The 22628-nt window shown below is 41.1% G+C and overlaps 1 protein-coding gene across 3 annotated transcripts in view; it reads left to right on the forward strand.

Annotated features, from left to right (window-relative positions):
* Nucleotides 1-1979: 1979 nt before the first annotated feature.
* Nucleotides 1980-22628, forward strand: part of LOC115102024 (poly(rC)-binding protein 4-like) — a 61768-nt gene continuing 41119 nt past the window's right edge. Inside the window, exons 1-2 of one of the 3 annotated variants that reach the window (XM_029621519.2) lie at nucleotides 1980-2273; nucleotides 20412-20606. In XM_029621519.2, the coding sequence (XP_029477379.1) occupies nucleotides 20499-20606 (108 nt within the window). In that variant the 5' untranslated portion in view covers nucleotides 1980-2273; nucleotides 20412-20498. The remainder of the gene's footprint in view (nucleotides 2274-20411; nucleotides 20607-22628) is intronic. The other 2 variants (XM_029621518.2, XM_029621520.2) reach the window with 2 other exon arrangements.

Raw genomic sequence — 22628 nt, forward strand, 5'->3', positions numbered from 1 at the left:
CTATTTATTGCCTTACCTCCCTTATCCTACCTCATTTGCACACACTGTATATAGTATTTTTCTATTGTATTATTGACTATACGTTTGTTTATTCCATGTGTAACTCCGTGCTGTTGTTTGTGTCTCACTGCTTCGCTTTATCTTGGCCAGGTCGCAGTTGTAAATGAGTACTTGCTCTCAACAAGCCTACCTGGTTAAATAAAGGTGAAATAAAAAATAAAAAAGAGTTACCTCTGCTGCAGAGGACAAGTTCATTAGAGTTACCAGCCTCAGAAATTACAGCACAAATTAATGCTTTACAGAGTTCAAGTAGAGACACATCTAAACATCAACTGTACAGAGGTGACTGCTTGAATCAGGCCTTTGTGGTTTGAATTGCTGCAAAGAAACCACTACTAAAGGACACCAATAAGAAGAAAAGACTTGCTTGGGCCAAGAAACAGGAGCAACGGACATTAGACTGGTGGAAATCTGTCCTTTTGTCTGATGAGTCCAAATGTGAGATTTCTGATGGTGCTTTGCTGGTGACACTGTCTGTGATTTATTTAGAATTCAAGGCACACTTAACCAGCATGGCTACCACAGCATTCTGCAATGATACGCTATCCCATCTGGTTTATGCTTAGTGGGACTATCATTTGTTTTTCAACAAGACAATGACCAACACACCTCCAGGCTGTGTTGGGGCTATTTGACGAACAAGGAGAGTAATGAAGTGCTGTATCAGATGACCTGGCCTCCACAATCACCCGACCTCAACCCAATTGAGATGGTTTGGGATGAGCATGACGAGTGAAGGAAAACCAGGAAAAGGAAAACCAACCAACAAGTGCTCAGCATAAGTGGGAACTCCTTCAAGACTGTTGGAAAAGCATTCCAGGTGAAGCTGATTGAGAGAATGCTAAAGGTGTGCAATGCTGGCATCAAGGCAAAGGGTGGCTACTTTGAAGAATCTCAGCGGAAGTCGTGACAGATATGAAGTATATTTAGATTTTTTAAACACTTTTTTGGTTACTACATGATTCCATTTGTGTTATTTCATAGTTTTGATTTATTCACTATTATACTACAATGTAGAAAATGGTTGAAAAATTAAAACCCTTGAATATATATATATTTATGTATTTATTTATTTTGGACTCTGATGTTGTTTGTTCTGATATTTCTTAATATTTTCTTTCTTTTATTTTGGGGATTTGTGTGTATTGCTTCGTATTGCTAACGTTACTTGCTAGGTATGGTTCACTGTTGGAGCAAGAAACATAAGCATTTAGCTGGACCTGCGATAGATAACATCTGCAAAATATATGTACACGACCAATACAATTTTATTTGATATGAAATCACATTCCACAGAGTTAAACATCATTAAACAACATCATTTAAGTCCATATCATATAGTAACTCTCTAACTTGATCCATAGCAAATTAAGAATGTGCAATGAAATGTTATTGTTCTAGCAGAATAACAAGTTACAGTGCAATTTGCGTAGACATTTTTCAAAACAATAGCTAAGACATTCACTAGATGGCAGTATATGAGGGCAAATAGTATGATAGCACAGCCATAATTCTGGACCGCACACAACAAACCTCCACAACCCTTTTACTATTTTTAACTTCTCCAAAGCTTTCTTACATCAACAGAATGCAAGCCATCAAGTAAGCCTTGTGAACTGATGGGCACTGGTCCCAATTTCCATACAGTATGAATCATTACTTCCCAGGAGCTATATGAAGCTATTCAATGGTGACAGTTATTGTCATTTATGACGAAGTACATTTTAAAAGCCATCCTATTCAACATGCGAGACTATTGGGGTCCCATCAATCGAAAAGCCTGATTGGCAAACGACGCACAGCGGGAAGCGTGAGATGTCCCCGAATTTATGCAGGGGTCCCATGGGATAGCCATCACACAGGCTCGGGGGAACAGATCACCAGCGGAGTCAGGAGTGGTTAGATAGTTGGGCAGAGTCTTTTACCCAGAGTGCACTGTAGGGTACTCACTGAAACCTTCACCTTGGTAAGCATAGCGGTCCGGAAGGGTAGTCTGTCATTCGTTTTGAGCCGCATGCATCACGCACCATCGAGCCGTCCCACTCTCCACGCACAGGCGTCTTGTACTCAGTCCTGTTTTATTATTTCAGCGTGATACAGGGAGGAGAATCCGTAGCAGCACACTGTGGAATCTAATGTGGATGCAAAACTCGGTTTTTAAAGATTCATGGGGATACTTTAGAGGAAATATTGACGACCCTGCATGTTATCAGGTAAGATACGACTTTTGTATTATTGATTCAAGCGGTCACTTGTTATTTTTCTGGTGAATGTGCAGTGATTTGTTCAACTTTAAACACCTCTCATGTAATATATTGCTGTGTCTTCTTCCTATTCTCAAATGCTGAACCATTTCAATTAGTGATAGAAAACTCCCTTGAGTTGTATATTGGACCATTCATGTAGCCTATGCCTATGTTACCACATAATATATTAAATAAATGACAGAACACCTTTCTTTGTCTGACTATCATGGTATTTATTATTACATTTTTATAGTCTAGCATAAATGTGGTCGAGGCATTTTTAGACGTTACAATTACACCTTTTTTTAAATTGTTTCAACGATAAAAATGTGTTGCATATACACAGTATTCAAAGAAACCTGAAATGGTTGTTGCTATGTAAAGACACTGCTTTTGGCCTGAACTCCACGACATATGCTGCAATCCCGACAGATGCGTTCAATGAACAACAGTAGGCTAGTTTATTGGGATAGAGGAGACAATTGGCCCCTTGTTAATAGACGTCTTTATGATAATGAAAGATGACCCAGCTGCCTAGGCCAGTTCTAGCTACACAAAGATAGGTCTCTGGCTGGACTGAAAGAATAATGAGTTGACCCAAATGTATAGTGAAGTGCGCCAAGAAAAACTCTACTTCAGATTCCACCATCAGAATTTGTATTTCTATACTGAACAAAAAGATAAACGCAACATGTAAAGAGTTCATCCTATGTTTCATGAGGTGAAATGAAAGATCCCATCAATTTTCCATATGCACAAAAAGATTATTTCTCTCAAATTTAGTGGACAAATTTGTTTACATCCCTGTTAGTGAGCATTTCTCCTTTGCCAAGATAATCCATCCACCTGACATGTGTGGCATATCAAGAAGCTGATTAAACAGCATGATCATTACACAGGTGCATCTTGTGCTGCGGACAATAAAAGGCCAATCTAAAATGTGCAGTTTTGTCACACAATAAAATGCCACAAGTTTTGAGGAAGCTTGCAATTGGCCTGCTGACTGCAGGAATGTCCACCAGAGCTGGTGCCAGAGAATTGAATATTAATTGATCTACTATAAGCCGCCTCCAACGTTGTTTTAGAGAATTTGTCAGTATGTCCAACCGGCCTCACAACAGTAGACCACGTATAAACACACCAGCCCAGAACCTCCACATCTGGCCTATTCACCTACGGGATCGTCTGAGACAAGCCACCTGGACAGCTGATGGAACTGAGGAGTATTTCTGTCTGTAATAAAAAACTAAATTCTGATTGGCTGGGCCTGGCTCCCCAGTGGGTGGGCCTTGTTTCCAAGTGTGTGAGCCTATGCCTTCCCAGGCCACTCATAGCTGTGCCCATTCCCAGTCATGTAAAATCCATAGATTAGGGCCTAATTCATTCATTTAAATTGACTGATTTCCTTACATGAACTGTAACTCAGTAAAATCATTGATATGTTTGCATGTTACGTTTATACAGTACCTGTCAAATGTTTGGACTCACCTACTCATTCTATGGGTTTTCTTTAGTTGACTATTTTCTACATTGTAGAATAAATGTGAATAACAGGGAAGTGTGAAGAAATCAAATAATAGTGAATAATAGTGAAGACATCAAAACTATGAAATTACATGGAATCATGTAGTAACCAAAAAAGTGTTAAACAAATGAAAATATATTTTATATTTGAGATTCTTCAAAGTCGCCACCCTTTGCCTTGATGACAGCTTTGCACACTCTTGGCATTCTCCTAAGCAGAGAGAGAATTGCAAGAGTTTTTTGTATAGCCTAACTAGGTACAACTAGGGGTAACAAACAGGGTTATTGTGTACAGAACAAGCTACCAAAAACACTCATCATTTGACTCATGCAATTGTTTTATACCAAGTATTTATTTTAATCAGCAATTCTGATGTAGTGGATTCTCTGAAATACACAGGACAGTAGTGTTACATTGTGTGTGTGTGTGTGTCAACCATCATTTGTTTCATTGTGCTGTAGGCTCACTATTTCTCAACCTTCTTCAACCTTTTTCCATTTAGGAGAATTGTAATCCAGCAGAAGCATTTACAGTGAACAGTCACAGTCAGGCGTGTACAAAATCCCTAGTTAGATTTGAAAATGTTGTAGTGATATTTGAGCATTCACTTACATTTATAATTTGGCCTTGGTTAAAATGTGGCAATGCTGCTACCAATATCAACAATCAGCTTGACGTTGGCATTAGAGGTCTGGATCTCATACTGAAGCCTTGGCACAAACAGGATATTTAATACTGTTCAAAGTCCTCTAAAATGTTGATGATTTATTTTTCTATGACATTCTGTGTGTGTTTACCAGATGTATCAAGGACGTCCACACCTAGTAAGTTAGGCCAATCATAGCACAAAAGGCACCATTGGATTTCAGTGGGTCAATCACCATGGACTTTCCAGGACAATAAGGTCAATGAAATAACATCCACATGTGGATCGTCTGATTAGAGAAAGCTTGGTACAAACCAACACTCCCTGGTGCAATTGGAGATGAACAGAGCTTCCTGTATTCTGTTTTTGTGTCTGTTTTCAGCTTGGTAAATCCTACACTGCTGGAAACCTGTATGACGAGAGACATAAATCATGCATATCAATGATCCTATATCAGTCATCTGGATTACCTTTCTCTATCTATTTTATCTCATCTTTCTGCAAGCTGAGTTTTTAACATGATCTAATTGTACCAGGAGATCTCTTGAGGTTTAGATCCTCATTTTTGAGAGTGACCTGGTATTAATGCATGCTTATATAGTGTGCCAACATAGAAAACACAGTATTAGCTCCTGATTTAAATCATTCTCTGCCAGGGATGTTTGTTCATTGAGGGAATATGAGGATAGGATAGAATACCCCCATAGAGATACGTGAGCCAGACTCTCCCTGGCAGATCGTGAGGATCAATAAAGGACAGAACTGTGTGTGTGTGTGTCTGTGTATGTGCATGCGTGTGTGTGTTTGTTTGTGAGTGGGAGGGAGAGAGAGAGAAAGACAGAGAGAAGGATAATGTTTTCCGTGCCTGTATGTCTGTCTGTCTGTTTCTGAAAGAGAGACGGGAGAGAGAGGGGGAGGGAGAGAGACCATCAGGCATGGCTGACGCTCTCAGTCTGAATGTAATTCCTTAATGCACTCCAAAAATCAAAGATCTAATAAGGAGTGGAAGGGCCTCTTCAATAATGAATCCCAAGCAGCATCTCTGCAGCAGCAGCAGAGGAAGGGCTGAGGGCTGAGAGGACTCATAAATAACAGACTCTAGGCCTGACACATGCTTCTCCAAAGGCTGGGAATTGCTAATACCCTTCCTCATTTACAACCAGGCCCTGCCTGCACCGTCAGGGAGAAAAAGTACTGTCCCAGTAAATGGGAATGAAGTCATCAAGGTCTCTGTAATGCTATACAGTACAGTAGACAGTAGCTCTGCTTAATTATCGTAAGCTGCAGACCATGGCCATCTGTATGGTGACTGGTTAAAGACATGCTCCGGTGCTTTGGTGACTAAGAAAGTACTTTTTAAACCTCCCGCTTTGGGCTGGATGTGTCAATGTGTAGTTCATACATGGATAATCTTTGTGAAGAATTACTGTTTTATCTCAATAAGACACGAAATCCCTAGTTTGAAAGAGACTGTTTTCTTCCAGAGAATCTCTTTAATAGTGTTTCAGAAAAGGAGGAGAAGGAATGTGTAGGTCTTGAGGGGATTTGTTTTTAAGGATGCAGGCTCATTAGGTGAAAGGGATACAAGCTAAACTGAGTCATATAGATTTTATTCATAGATTCAATTTAAGCAATAAGACACGAAGGGGTGTGGTATATGCCAATATACCACGGCTAAGGACTGTTCTTTTTGCACGACACAACGCGGACTGCCTGGATACAGCCCTTAGCCATGGTATATTGGCCATATACCATAAACCCCTGAGGTACCTTATTTCTATTATAAACTGGTTACCAACGTAATTAGAGCAGTAAAAATAAATATTTTGTCATACCTGTGGTATACGGTCTGATATACCACAGCTGTCAGCCAATCAGCATTCAGGGCTCGAACCACCCAGTTTATAATCAATTGTTTTTTATTGTTCTATCCCTCATTATGTCCAGACTGTTGACTTGTATTAAAATATAAAGGTTCAAACCTGTTGACGTGACAGCAGAACTTTAATAGTTACAGTCAGTTATGTTCAGTCTTGTATTATTTATTGTCACAGGGGCTTTCATATTACACATATTTTTTTCTCTGTGTATTTGAGGCAAAAACCCTTGTAGCAATTAACTCGTATTTACCGTAAGTCCATTAACCTGTGTTTGTTAGTGTGGAACACAATATTAGGAAGGTGTTCTTAATGTTTTGTACACTAGGTGTAGACTCTGTCATGAAGTTGGCCTCTTTAGGGTATAGCAAGCCCCATCCCCCTCTCCCTGCCTCCCCCTTTCCTCCTTCAACTAGGTTGCTGTGGTCAGAGAGACGTCGTAAATTCCTGAGGATCTCCCCATGGACACACAGTATAGAGAGAGTAAATTTTCACAGAGGACAAAGGAAATCCTTCCACCTCACAGAACTTGAGGTACGAACAAATTTCATGTTCCGGAGAAAGTATAAAAGATCGGTGAAGAATCCAGCTACGAACTGGTCCGTTTGTCACAACTTGGGAAGCTCATGGGAGACGGTGTGGCTACATTACCATAATGCTGTTTATATAATAGCCTCAGATATGAGGTTTACACCTAATTGTTGTATAAGATGAATGAGTGAGGATGATACTGTTTGTATAATTGTGTAATATGATTATGGACTGTTTAATGAAGAAAAATACAATTCCCTTTTGATTTGAACTAAATCAGAGGACCGCCCCTGAGCCCAGTTAGGGTCAGGCCTCCTGGGACAGCCAGGAGCCTTCCGAATAAAACCCCCACTTGGGTTTTCGATCAGCAGACCGAGCTTACCTCAATTACGAGATGGCTAAAGGTTGCAGACCATGTTTTTCTCCATTAGGAGGACCAAGGTTGTAGACCATTGCTGAATCTTTTAACCATACCACGTGGTTAAACTCTTAGACTATCGATACCGACAGAATAAGAACAAGTCTTTGATATTAATTACTAGTCTGCAGCTAGGAATTCGGTATCATTGAACGTGAAAAACGACACCCGCCGAAACATTCATAATATAACAAATGTCACTCTGAACTATCCCCTCTAACGACAGAGAGAGAGGGAGAGAGACGGACAATTCTACAAAAGAAATTAACTTTTCACCAGCGATCAAGACGACACACAGAGCGTAAATATATATATTGATTGCAATTGTTCCCGAATGAGTGAGCGTTCATGTGCAAAGGATTAGCATTTAAATTGTTATAATTATCACTTTGTAGTGACTTCTTAGTCAGCCGCCATGCTGGTTTAGCCCACTAGGGCACATTCTCGTTTCATGTAACCACATTTACCTTGTTTGTTTGTTTGTTTATGCATTTCTGTGAATTACTTAGTTAGTAATAAATACATGATTTAAGACAATTGATGTATGGATGACTCATAGTGAAGACTGGGTTTGTGCAGATAACCAATAATTTATGACGTTTGGAATGAGACTAACGTGAGGTAAAGTAAATAATTCATTAATTCGAAGACTAATTGATCAGATAAAATATCTGAAAAGTTATTTTAGGAAATGATAACTTTGTAATCTGAATATTTTTCCTTGGTGCCCCGACTTCCTAGTAATTACGGTTACATGATTAATCATTCTAATCGTGTAATAACTAATTACAGAGAATCTTTGATAAAAACTATTAGTCTTCAGTTAATGATAGTAAAGACACGACACTTCCAATTCCTCCCACATACTTGGCATCTTTAATGGAAATAGATTTTGTGTTGCAAGTACTGCTTTCTTTAGCACATATTTTGACAAGATGTGGGAGCCTTGTTTTTAGAGCTCCACTATGAAATACTACCGATTTGCAATGCATTGATATGTGAACCGTTTGTCATAAGGCTTGAGCAGTGCACAATAAAGGCAACTAAATTTTTAGACCATCTTGTTTGGCTATGAGGAGTTACTCTTTGCGAAATGCAACGTGATAGTCTTGCTCCCTTCACTATCCCAGGTATGAACCCGAATAGCTGACATAGCCGATGGGAGTTTCCCATGACAACACTTTCCTGTATTTAATGTGTCTCTGCTAGGCTCCTCACCCTGCACAGCCAAACCCCATCACTCCTCTGTAGATGCACTAAGGGCTCAATTCAATCTAACCTGCTCTGCTGTATTTACAGAGTAGTTCATTGGTTAAATAAATAACAGATTGTTTTACTACTACTACTTGTAATAATAATAATTACATGGGTGCGTATATTTGTCCTATTTCCCACATGTAGAAATATTTATTATACGCACGTGTGAATTGGAAATGTGTTTTTTGCATATCCAACTCATCATGAGACACTCTCGGTGAGATTACGGCCATGGTCGTCTACTGCTGCTGCTACTATTACTACTGCCGCTAATACTACTACTGCTGCTTCTACTACTACTACTGCTGTTAATACTACTACTGCTGCTAATACTAATACTGCTGCTGCTACTATTGCTGTTGCTGCTGCTACTGCTGCTATTACTACTACTGCTTCTGCTACTACTACTACTGCTGCTAATACTAATACTGCTGATGCTACTACTGCTGTTGCTGCTGCTACTGCTGCTAATACTACTACAGCTGCTGCTACTACTGCTGCTAATACTACTACTACTGCCGCTAATAATACTACTGCTGCTGCTACTACTACTACTACTACTACTACTGCTACTACTACTACTACTACTACTACTACTACTACTTCTACTACTACTACTACTACTACTACTACCACCTGCTACCACTACTACTACCACTACCACCACTACCACTGCCACTCTCACTACCACTACCACTACCACCACTGCCACTACACCACTACCACTACCACTACCACTGCTACTACTACTACTACTACTACTACTACTACTACTGCTACTACTACTACTTCTACTACTACTACTACTACTACTTCTACTACTACTACTGCTACTACTACTACTACTACTACTACTACTACTACTACTACAACTACTGCTACTACTACTACTACTACCTACTACTACTACTGCTACTACCTCTTAAGTTGAATTAAATTCCAACTTAATGATTAAATTCCAATACCATGAGGATGGTTTATACAGGACAGTATTTGACCATTTTAAATCAGTCAGCAGACACTATTATGTAGACAGACTTACAAGCAGTGCATAGGCCCACAGTGAGGGGGCTGAACTGCTACAATACACACCACAGCACTTCAAAAGTAAGTGATGAGGATAGAGTAGTGTGTATATACGAAGGGCATGGGTCTTAGTGGCAGTAATCCGCTGTGCTCTGTGGAGACAGTCTACAAGGCAGTGAAGGTTTCTCTTTCAACCGGCCATCTGCATCAGTGTGTGTTTTTGCATCGGCTGGGGTGGAGATTTTTATCCCTCCCCCATCCTCAGCTGCTGAGCGCCTGAAATATTTAACATGGACTGCACTATTTTTGGATTTGTGCTCCGTTTGTTTTGAAGCTTATCTAATAATAACGCGTTGTGTTTCATCCCACCGCAAATGGTGTTTTTTGGTGTACGTATGCCATTCTCCGACTTCTTTGGTAAACTGAGGCAAAGTGTGCTTTACCAATGAGGGGTGTAATGCCATTGTCAATATGATGCAAGGTTACTTTGAATGAGGGCAGAGGTTTAGAATGTACAGTATGTGGCGCCAAATGCCATTCCATTCTATTTAATGTGAAGGTATTTTAGTATTGTTTGTCCTTTTACAAAGTAAGTTGGTCTCTCGCTGACTGTTTTGGGCCTCTCTGGGCAAATTGTTGTGTTAGATTTCAGAACAACATATACACTGAAAGCACTGAAAGCTTTCTCTCAAATGAAATCAAAGTTCTGAAGCATATGTTCTAGGTCTACTGTGCTGGAAAAGTCTGTCCACACTGAAAGTCCATCTTACGATCAGTTAATCTAGTCATACTTCACAGTTCAAGCTTCTCCTTTTCTTGATTTATTTTTTTCTGTGTATGTCTCTCCCCATCTCTGTGTCTCCTCCCCTCTGTCTCGCTCGCTCTATATATCTCTCTGTCTCACTCTCTTTCTCTCGTTCTCTTTGTCTCTATCGTTCTCTTTCTCTCGTCTTTGTCTCTCTCTCGTTCTCGTTCTCTCGTTCTCTTTGTATCTCTCTCTCTCTTCTCTCTCCTCTCCTGACTGCTCTCCAGTGAGATGTCAGATTCTCTGACTCATGTTCTGGATGGGAGGATGGGAGGATGGGAGGAGGGAAGAAAGGATGAAAGAGCAGATGAAGAGGGGGAATGTCATTTTGAAGAAATGGAGAATGGCCTTCGTCCAGTGGGATAAATGCTTGAGTTAATACCTTGCCAAAGTGTATTCAGAAAGATGTATGGTGCAAACACAAGCCCTCTAATAGGAGATGTGCCATTGGAAGTGAAGGCTAGCGTTGAACTACTGATTAGTAGATAGGAACCCGTTTTCCCAAAACAGAATCTGTCTGTATCAGCATTTAAAAATAAAAAACAGTTAAGGATTACCCTATTTTTTAAGCCATCCGAAGTGATCTCTGATTCTCAAAAGATGAGTTTGCATTAGAGCAGAGCTGAAGCATGCTAGATGACTACAGTATAGAGATCATCTGCACTGGCACTGCTGTCCCCACTACAACCAAAGCCAGCATAATTGCAGCCTCTGACACTGTGTTGCTGTGTGTCTGGAACAAGCAGCCACTCAGAGCTAAGGGCTGACAACACAGAAACATGGCCTCTCTAATGATCAATAGCTATCTGGATGTTTGCCTTCCGTTGTTCTCTTCTCTCGTGCTTTAATGAGAGGAACTATGGTTTCCTTAATATTGACATCGGACACGCCTTGAAAGCAAATACCTTACGAGTGGCGTCATCACAGGAGACGTTTGATATTGTGAATGTCAACCAGACAGTTAATTGCCAGCAAATGACGAATCCGTTTCACATGCATGAGCTAGCATGGATTGAGGGCTGACAGGACTGCACCAGACTGACAAACAGAGACAACTGTCATTTTATGTAATGACATAGTTTCATACTGACTTTATGGCGTCAGTTGTCAACCCAACTCATTAATAATACTTATAAAGCTCAAACACACCCTTCTAATGATAGTGTCAAAGCGGTGTCACTCTCTCCTCTCCAGCTTCATCTCATCTGATGTGTTTCCAAGGAGATGATGTCTTTCAAAAGAGTGGAGATGGATTGATATCTCTACCAGTTGCCATGACATAATGCATCCATTCCCCTCGTTGATTCCCTGCACTCTTAGAAAAAAGGGTTCCAAAAGGGTTCTTCGGCTGTCCCTATAGGAGAACCCTTTTTGGTTCCAGGTAGGACTCTTTTGAGTTTATTGTAGAACCCTCTGTGAAAGGGTTCTACCTGGAACCAAAGGGCGTTCTTCAAAGGGTTCTTCTACAGGGACAGCCGATAGATAGCACCTTTTTATCAATCCCATATGCCCTGTTGGTTCTGCTACAGGAGAACATGTTCACTGACTTCACTTGCCTGAGAATGAACTCAGATGACATGTTAAATATACTGCTTCAGTAAGAGCACACAGTGAGCTAAGGATCATATGGCTAAGGTGGCCAGCCAGCAGTGTACCAGGGCAGGGCTGCTGGACTCCTCTCTGTGGCAGTAAACTGGCTAAAGTAGGAGACAGTCAGGGGTCTTGTAACCCTCTCTAGGGGGCTGGGTTTGGCTGGGCAGGCAGACACAGTTCCAGATTAATGCTGGATCTGATACAGAGGGAAGGATGGAAGTAGGAAGTCCCCCCTGTGCCGAGGCTTGAACCCTCCCGTTAGAAGTGACAGAGACTTTGAGAGATAAAACAGGGGTCTAAGTGACAGAGAAGGAGACAGAGACGCTGAGAGATCAAACACTGGTCTTTAATTTCAAGCCTCTTGTTTCTTTGCAGCCTTGTGTCTCTCTCTCTCTCTCGCGCTCGCTCTCTTTCTCTCTCTCTCCCCCCTCTGTGGAGAGAAAGCCAAAAGCAGCCATGCTCAAGTAACATTTTCATCCTTGAGGGTGAACTGAATGTCTTTAATGTCTTTAAGTTTAGAACTCGACTGAGTGTTTATTTCTAGAGTATAGACTTATATTCCACTTTGCTGAAAAAGCTTCACAGTTTTCATAGGGGCTTACAATATATTGGTAATACTGAGCAAACTTAAATAACTACTAGCCCTTTCCTGCAGTCAAATGACATAGTGGCCTCATGGGTGGAACGCTATTAAAGTTATTTGCCAGCAGCATACCATCCTGCATCCCACTGCTGGCTTGCTGTTGAAGCTAAGCAGGGTTGGTCCTGGTTGGTCCCTAGGTGGGGGACCAGATGCTGTTAGAAGTGGTGTTGGGGGGCCAGTTGGAGGCAATCTTTCCTCTGGTCTTAAAAAAATATCCCAATGCCCCAGTGCAGTGATTGGGGACATTGCTCTGTGTAGAGTGCCGTCTTTTGGATGAGATGTTAAACGGTTGTCCTGACTCTCTGTGGTCACTAAAGATCCCATGGCACTTATCGTAAGAGTAGGTGTGTTAACCCTGGTGAACTGGCTAAATTCCCAATCTGACCTTCATACCATCATGGCCACCTAATCATCCCCAGCTTCCAATTGGCTCATTCATCTCCCCTGTAACTATTCCCCAGATTGTTGCTCTAAATGAGAATGTGTTCTTATCAACTTACCTGGTAAAAAAATCGAGTTATATATAATTATATTTTTCATAATTAATAAACATGATTTATTTATTTATTTTAATGCCAAAAATCCGGTGATTCTATGTCAAACGATTTTGTTATATTTCAATCTTCTGTGATGTATATGAAGTGTAATATTTGGATGCAAACTCAAAATTTAATACATTTCAATTATATATCTGACATGGTACAGGTCTCTTCTTTTTTTAAGCCCATAACCATGTGTGTGAGCTGCATACTTTTGTTTCAAAGTATATTTGTTTAAGATTACTTGGTGCTCATCAAAGATGTGACAGATAAAAGCAGCTGTCCTGCCATCCCTCGACACTGTATGACCCTGATTTAGCCCACTGCGGCAAAAGGTTCAAAGAGACTGGCCTCAGTTTTACATACGCATTAGATTTGACCCATTCCAGCCGGTTGCTTAAGTACGTATTCCTCCAATTATGCGGAATATGTCTGGGCATGGCCCTGACATCGCTGAAGGCTGTGTACAGCTGCCGCTACAGACATGCTGCTGACACAGAACATATCAAATCAGGTTTGGTTGTGTGAAATAGGTTATTTTGACTTGTGTTTACCAAATGGTGGATCAGGATCTGGACAACCTGTTGGGTTGTACCTTTAAGGTTCAATTCCATCACTTTCAGTGTGTACCTATGGTACCTAATTGTACCTATGAAAGCCAAAGACAACATCAAATCATCACCATCCTCACTTTGTGTGGCAGATGACCTGTTCCAAAAGTCAACCCTGTCTGAATGAACTCTCCCCCTTTATGGTTTGGCTTTGGATTACCCTGTCTCTCCTTCATAATTACAGCCTTTACCCTTTCCCTCATGTTTGGACCCTACTGCAACACAAAGACAGGCCGGGCATTTTGATGGGTATGAATGATATCAGAGGAAATGGAGGAAGCATGTTCCCTATAGACCTCATTAGGGTTTGGAGTGGACGAGTGGTGCCATTAGAACCTAAGTGTCTGTCTGACCACTGTTGTTTGCTGAAGAGAAGCTGGTTGGGTTGGGTACTCTGCTCTCTCTATAAAATAGGGAGGCGTATACGTTTCTGTTGGTTAATGTGGTGCCGAGGTCTCTCTGACCCTCGGAAATAGCGTTGGCAGTACTACATCATTTAAAACATGAATTATGAATATATTTAATGTTCTTGCTCTAACAATGGCAATGTTGATTTTATCTGAACTTTTTTTTTTTTTTACATTAACTCACTAGTTGTGCTTTTATTCAGTAATTCATCTTCAGGTTCTGGATTAATTCTGTCAATTCAGTTAACTCTAGAGGTTCATTGATATTGGGTTATTTTCTATTAATCCCTTGAAATGACTGAAATGGGATTGAAATAGAATTGATCCCTTCCAGCCCTAGTGTTGCTTATCTGCAGTACCAAAGGCAGTATGGCAGTTGCTGTGGCCCCTAGATGACTTTTTCCCTTCTAACATCTCAACAGCTGAGGACCTTGTGATCAAAGCCTATCCTCTCCCTTGTTAAATGTGGACACCCTCTCCCTTTGTGTGTTTGTGTGTGTGGTGGTGGTGCGGGGGTGTTATCATGTACAGTTGAAGTTGGAAGTTTACATACACTTAGGTTGGAGTCATTAAAATTAGTTTTTCAACCACTCCACAAATTTCTTGTTAACAAACTGTAGTTTTGGCAAGTTGGTTAGGACATCTACTTTTTTTTTACAATTGTTTACAGACAAATTATTTCATTGTATCTAAATTCCAGTGTGTCAGAAGTTTACATACACTAAGTTGACTGTGCCTTTAAACAGCTTGGAAAATTCCTGAAAATTATGTCATGGCTTTAGAAGCTTCTGAGAGGGTCAATTGGAGGTGTACCTGTGGATGTATTTCAAGGCCTACCTTCAAACGCAGTGCCTCTTTGCTTGACATCATGGGAAAATCTAAAGAAATCAGCCAAGACCTCAGAAAAAACAATTGTAGACCTCCACTAGTCTGGTTCATCCTTGGGAGCAATTTCCAAACGCCTGAAGGTACCACGTCCATCTGTACAAACAATAGTACACAAGTATAAACACCAGGGGACCACGCATCCATCATACCGCTCAGGAAGGAGACGTATTCTGTATCCTAGAGATGAACGTACTTTGGTGTGAAAAGTGCAAATCAATCCCAGAACGACAGCAAAGGACCTCGTGAAGATGCTGGAGGAAATGGGTGCAAAAGTATCTATATATCTCAAAAGTAAACAAAGTATCTCAAAAGTATGCACAGTAAAACAAGTCCTATATCGACAGCAAGGAATAAGCTACTGCTCCAAAACCACCATAAAAAGCCAGACTATGGTTGCAACTGCACATGCGGACAAAGATCGTACATTTTGGAGAAATGTCCTCTGGTCTGATGAAACAAAAATAGAACTGTTTGGCCATAATGACCATCGTTATGTTTGGAGGAAAAAATGGGAGGCTTGCAAGCCGAAGAACACCACCCCAACCGTGAAGCACGGGAGTGGCAGCATCATGTTGTGGGGGTGCTTTGCTGCAGGAGGGACTGGTGCACTTCACAAAATAGATGGCATCATGAGGAGGAAAAGTATGTGGATATATTGAAGCAACATCTCAAGACATCAGTCAGGAAGTTAAGGTCTTCCCAATGGACAATGATCGCAAGCATACTTCCAAAGGTGTCGCAAAATGGCTTAAGGACAACAAAAGGTATTGGAGCGGCCATCACAAAGCCCTGACCTCAATCTCATAGAAAATTTGTGGGCAGAACTGAAAAAGCGTGTGCGAGCAAGGAGGCCTACAAACCTGACTCAGTTACACCAGCTCTGTCAGGAGGAATGGGCCAAAATTCACCCAACTTATTGTGGGAAGCTTGTGGAAGGCTAACCGAAACACTTGACCCAAGTTGAACAATTTAAAGGCAATGCTGCTAAATACTAATTGAGTGTATGTAACTTTCTGACCCACTGGGAATGTGATGAAAGAAATAAAAGCTGAAATAAATCCTTCTCTCTACTATTATTCTGACATTTCACATTCTTAAAATAAAGTGGTGATCCTAACTGACCTAAGACAGGGAATCTTTAATCTGATTAAATGTCAGGAATTGTGAAAAATTGAGTTTAAATTTATTTGGCTAAGGTGTATGTAAACTTCAGACTTCAACTGTATGTGTGGGTGTGTACGCGTGTGGTGTGTGTGAACAGTGAAGTGGTCTACCTTGCGCCCTCTGCCCTTACACAACTTGTGTATGGAAGTTGACACCCTTTCCCCTCTGTGTGTCTAAGAGGGAACCCCTATCTTATCCCTCTGGATACCCTATACCCCTCACCCTTTATATGTACAGTATGCAGAGGGAACCCTGTTTCTTTTCTCTCCAAGGTGATGAGGTATGTCCCCATTCCTCACTCCCTCTGTTCCCCCTCTGTTCCCCTTGGCTTAGGCCCAGATCCAGAGCCATTCCCAGGCCTGCTGTTGTGTCGCTGTGTTAGTACCATCCTAGTCTCAGAACTGGTGTCCAATCGGTGAGACAAGTGGGTCAAACACCATTCTTTTCATCTTCAGCAGTCTCTCAGGCCACTCCTGGAAACACAGACAGAGAGAAAACAATCAGTCGAGGGATGGCAGGACAGCTGCTTTTATCTGTCACGTATTTGATGTGCGCTCCAAGAAAGGAGAGAAGAAAAAACAATGCAACAAAGACATTTTGAACTTTTTGTTAAAGGGGCCTAAAAATGAGTAGTTATACTTGTTAATAACCAAGAGGAATGTAACATGTATTTGGGGGTTCTTGGAATGTGTTTATGATATTATTACTTTTAATTTTTTTGGTGAATATTGAGATCCTCCCAAGTAATGAATCACAATTTAACAAATCATCAGACTGTCCAATTAGACAGAGCAACACTACTGTGTGAGGTTCAACGAACATACAGAGAGACAGACCTAGAGGACTGTGTAGCTGCTGTCCACCCTGACTCTGCCTTGTCCTCACCCTGCAGTGCAGTCTGGTACCTCTCTAATTCCCCTGCCCTGAGTAGAACTGAGTTTTAATTTAGAACAGAGGGGCTTTGTTCATTCTGGAACACTGGTGCTTGGGATTCTGAGAATGGGTTAGTTCAGAGGCTCATCACACCGCCCCCTCGCCTCACAGACATATAGCACGTGCCTTGTTATCAGCCCAGAGAGCAGCACATAATGATCCCTCCAACCATTCTCCTAATGCAATAAAGTGTTAACTTTTTAGCCGTGCCCTACAGCATAATGGAGTTAGCACGCCGTTACGTAAATGTGTGTGTCATGATAATCAGATGTGTTTTGGAGCATGATGCACGCAGGAGTAAACTCTGCATTTTGTCTCTTTCAAAGATAAGAGAGGGAATGTTTGCTTTTCAGTTCATCTGTGGTCAGCACTTTGGCCACTATTTTGTGTAACATCTTGGACATAATTGTGTGAGGCTTTAATATAAAGGAGTAAATTAGCCTAGATAATGTTGTCAAGACAATCCTTTGTGTCTCTTTAAAAGCAGATAAAGTTGTTTCTAGCCCAGTTCATACCTTATCACCGCCACTCTGCTTTGCTCTCTGGCCGTTGCTGACAGGCCAGCATTGCAAGGCTGTGCCGTGTTAATTAATCGGACACCACAGGCTTAGGCAAGTAGCAGCCAAGCTACCACATGATAGTCAGAGAGGGATGGCATGTTAGGTTTAAAGAGCCTCTGCGTGCATACTGTACATAAATAAACAGATAGCTAGCAGCCCATGCTATTAAACCTGTCTAGAAGGGGCCTCTGAGGAATAGCATTTTGTCAAACAGCAGACTCCTTTTGATTAACCATGATCTCCACACATATAACATTCTCTAACCTGCCTGCACAAAAACAACATGGACACTTACAAAAATTCACCCCCACATGCCACCCTAAAACAGTTTGAAAAATGTATGAAGCGATGTGAAGAGGCAGGTTAAGAAACAAGGAACCTGCTTGAAGCCGGAGGGAGCGATTGTGTTTCTCAGTGATGTCTTAATCAGTAGGCCAGCAGCAGCATACCTGGTGTTGAAGGCTAGGTGGAATGCACTTGGCTGACGGTCAGCAGCGTTCCTATTAAAACAAGTGGCCTTGAACAAACAGGGACGATGGGATATGCGAGCCACTCTACAGGGGACAAGTGCAGAACAGAATCCATATGCAGGCGACTGCAGCGTCAGCTGGACTGCTCTGACTTACTCAAAAAACATCATACAAATTAGATGTATCATTATTAGTGTTAGTGCAGAGGGCTGGGGCTATGTGTGTGTGCATGTGGACTGCTGTACAGTGCCAGAGTTTGGGTCGATTCTAATTCATTTCAGGAAATGAATATAATTTCATACATCACTTGAAAATACCAATAGAAAAAACATGGGCAATTTCCATTTACTACTTCCTGAAATGGCTGTGTCTGGAATGGCATTGAGTGAATTACTCTGGAGAATAACTGATGAAGATGATTTATCAAAATTACCTAAATATTATGTGGTAATTTTGCAACTCTTCGTTTGATCTTAGGGATTGTGCGCTTAGTTTGATTACTTCTACTGGTGCAGAAGCCAGCTATTTATATAACAAACCCTGTACTTACTCTGTCTGGGCTGACAACAGTCAGAATCCCCCATAAATCAAGAGGAAACGTAAATATCTCCATAAGCTAATTATACACCCTGTGTGCCTAGACTGCCGAGCACCCAGGTGACTCACATGTCTCATATGTCACAAGAACTGACATGCACACAGTGTACCCAGTAGTGCACTGTCATACTGAATTCAGTGGAAAGGTGTCTCATTGGAAACTGATGTGGTGAACATGTTCAAATCTCTGCACCATCCATCTTACCTGTTTCTTTGTCACTGGTGCTGAAGCTTATCTATTTCTGTGTACAACAGCCTAGTCTTCACATTGTTGGAGCACATCACAGTACAGCACAGCACAGTTTTTTAATAAGCTGAAGAACTGAAACAACTGCAAGCTGTAATCTAATTAAATGCACTTTTTGAAACCAAAGTGCTATTGTAACCTACAATTAAAACGTTTGAAAGGAACAATCGTCGCATAACCCATGTATGCAAGGAAACCAGGCCATTGTGTGCTGTCATTCTCCAACCTCTCTGATTATAGGGAAGTCGGCTGCCAGTTAATCATGGGCCAGTCAGTCTCATCCTGTACTCACTAACACCCACTCGTTGTCTATTAGGGCCCAATCTCCCCGCTAGCCAGAGTGGCCGGGAACCCTGCAGCTGACAGCAGCACTGCTGGGAGTCAATAGCCTGCTCACACATTATTTCTTCATCATTCTGACTTACATGCTGACTCGATTAATCCACAGATAAAAGGGGAAACAGAGTTAGTTTCTAGCAGACATCAGGCTTCCTCTTCTTTGGACTTTATATGGTGGTTGGCAACCAACTTTAAGGTGCCTTAGCACCAACAACTGGACTGGAGTGTGGACCTCAGTTCATATTTCAATCACCCACTTGGGTATATGCTCCTAAAAACCAATGAGGAGATGGGTGAGGTGGGACTTGCAGTGCGGCAAGCGTCGCAAATAGATCAAGTTCAAGCGCGCGAGCAGTGTGGGTGCAATGATTGAATAACATGTATGTGTAAATGTATTTTGCAGCTTGACGTGAGCAGTGTTGTCAGAATGTTAGTTATGGATGACCACCAATTTACAATTATCTCAGAAGGATGGGACATTGCTGCTTCATTATCAGTGGGTTGAGATATATTGCTTTAATGTGCACATTGATGGGCAAACCTTACATTCAACAGGATATTGTGAACTTGTTTGAGCTTTATGCTGTCCTCAATGCCCTGTTCAACTAGTTCATAATGGTAACCTTAGAGATAGACATCAGTCTGCATACTGTACTCACTTTCTGTGAAGCCCACAATGCAGGTGTTCAGTGGGTTAGACCTTGAACAGCTACAGAAAGCACAATGGCCATGGAGCAGGACTCACTGAGAGTGACTGATTTGAATTTAACACTCTGAATTCAGATTCTGTTTCAAGCATCCTGCATTGTGAGATTGAGATGGGATGGTGGCTCTGTCTTGTCATGCAAACAGGAGATTTATCCATTGACTTCCTATTGCAAAGTGACATGCTAGTTGATATCACATCATTAAGATGTTGAGGTAAAACATCACAACAAATGAGTAAGAGTGTTTGTATTGAAATCTAGTTTTATTGATACGAAACAGATATCAAGTCTAAAAAATGGCATTTCCTTTACTTTGTCTCAGCAGAGCTTAGAAGGACTGGGGAGTGACAGAGAAGAGAGAGAGCAACAGTCTTCATCTGACAGCGTGACCATTGGATGAGCCTTGTTCATGCGTCTCCCTGTGTGCAACTCCCACATCACTATGAACTGTGAGCAGGACTTCGGAGACGGGGGCCTGGGTGTGACCCTTACACTCCGACTGCTCATGCATGGCAAGGTACAGTTTGAGTGGATGGGAATAACAGTGAATATATAAGAGTAATTGTATGGGAATAACTGGGAATATATAAGTGTAATTGTATGGGAATAACTGTAGGTATATAGGAATGAATGCTTAGGGATTAGTTAAAGTATTCAGATTCAAATGTTGGATTTTAAGAATATAATTTTGTAATATGATTTCCCTCCTGACTCGGGCTCCTGCTCTTCTTTGTAGAATGTAAATAATATACAGTTGAAGTCAGAAGTTTACATACACTTAGGTTGGAGTCATTAAAACTAGTTTTCAACCACTCCACAAATTTCTTGTTAACAAATTATAGTTGTCAAGTCAGTAAGGACATCTACTTTGTGCATGACACAAGTAATTTTTCCAACAATTGTTTACAGACTTATAATTCACTGTATCACAATTCCAGTGGGTCAGAAGTTTACATATACTAAGTTGACTGTGCCTTTAAACAGCTTGGAAAATTCCAGAAAATTATGTCATAGCTTTAAAAGCTTCTGATAGGCTAATTGACATAATTTGAGTCAATTGGAGGTGTACCTGTGGATATATTTCAAGGCCTACCTTCAAACTCAGTGCCTCTTTGCTTGAGATCATGGGATAATCAAATGAATCAGCCAAGACCTCGGAAAAATAATTGTAGACCTCCACAAGTCTGGTTCATCCTTGGGAGCAATTTCCAAATGCCTGAAGGTACCACGTTCATCTGTACAAACAATAGTACGCAAGTATAAACACCATGCTGTTGTCATACCACTCAGGAAGGAGACGCGTTCTGTCTCCTAGAGATGAACGCATTTTGGTGCGAAAAGTGCAAATCAATCCCTGAACAACAGCAAAGGACCTTGTGAAGATGCTGGAGGAAACAGGTAGAAAAGTATCTATATCCACAGTAAAACGAGTCCTATATCGCCATAACCTGAAAGGCCGCTCAGCAAGGAAGAAGCCACTGCTCCAAAACCACCATAAAAAGCCAGACTACGGTTTGCAACTGCACATGGGGAGAAAGATCGTACTTTTTGAAGAAATGTCCTCTGGTCTGATGAAATAAAAATAGAACTGTTTGGCCATAATGACCATCGTTGTGTTTGGAGGAAAAAGGGGGAGGCTTGCAAGCCAAAGAACACAATTCCAACCGTGAAGAACAGGGGTGGCAGCATTATGTTGTGGGGTGCTTTGCTGCAGGAGGGACTGGTGCACTTCAAAAATAGATGGCATCATGAGAGAGGAAAATAATGTGGATATATTGAAGCAACATCTCAAGACATCAGTCGGGAAGTTAAAGCTTGGTCGCAAATGGGTCTTCCCAAATGGACAATGACCCCAAGCATACTTCCAAAGTTGTGGCAAAATGGCTAAAGGACAACAAAGTCAAGGTATTGGAGTGGCCATCACAAAGCCCTGACCTCAATCCCATAGAAAATTTGTGGGCAGAACTGAAAAAGCGTGTGCGAGCAAGGAGGCCTAAAACCCTGACTCAGTTACACCAGCTCTGTCAGGAGGAATGGGCCAAAATTCACCTAACTTATTGTGGGAAGCTTGTGGAAGGCTACCCGAAACATTTGACCCAAGTTGAACAATTTAAAGGCAATGCTACCAAATACTAATTGAGTGTATGTAAACTTCTGACCCACTGGGAATATGATGAAAGAAATAAAAGCTGAAATAAATCCTTCTCTCTACTATTATTCTGACATTTCACATTCTTAAAATAAAGTGATGATCCTAACTGACCTAAGACAGGGAATGTTTATTAGGATTAAATGTCAGGAATTGTGAAAAACTGAGTTTAAATGTATTTGGCTAAGGTGTATGTAAACTTCCGACTTCAACTTTTCATGCGAGATTTGGTTAAGACAGTATACTGATAATACAGTGCATTTGGAAAGTGTTCAGACCCCTTTACTTTTTCCACATTTTGTAACGTTACAGCCCTTTTATAAGATGAATTAAATAGTTTTTATCCTTAATCATGGTAGCATCCACATTAATGTAGAAGTGTTTAGAAAC

This window comes from Oncorhynchus nerka, linkage group LG20, assembly GCF_034236695.1.
Source record: "Oncorhynchus nerka isolate Pitt River linkage group LG20, Oner_Uvic_2.0, whole genome shotgun sequence".
Taxonomy (NCBI): Eukaryota; Metazoa; Chordata; class Actinopteri; order Salmoniformes; family Salmonidae; genus Oncorhynchus; species Oncorhynchus nerka.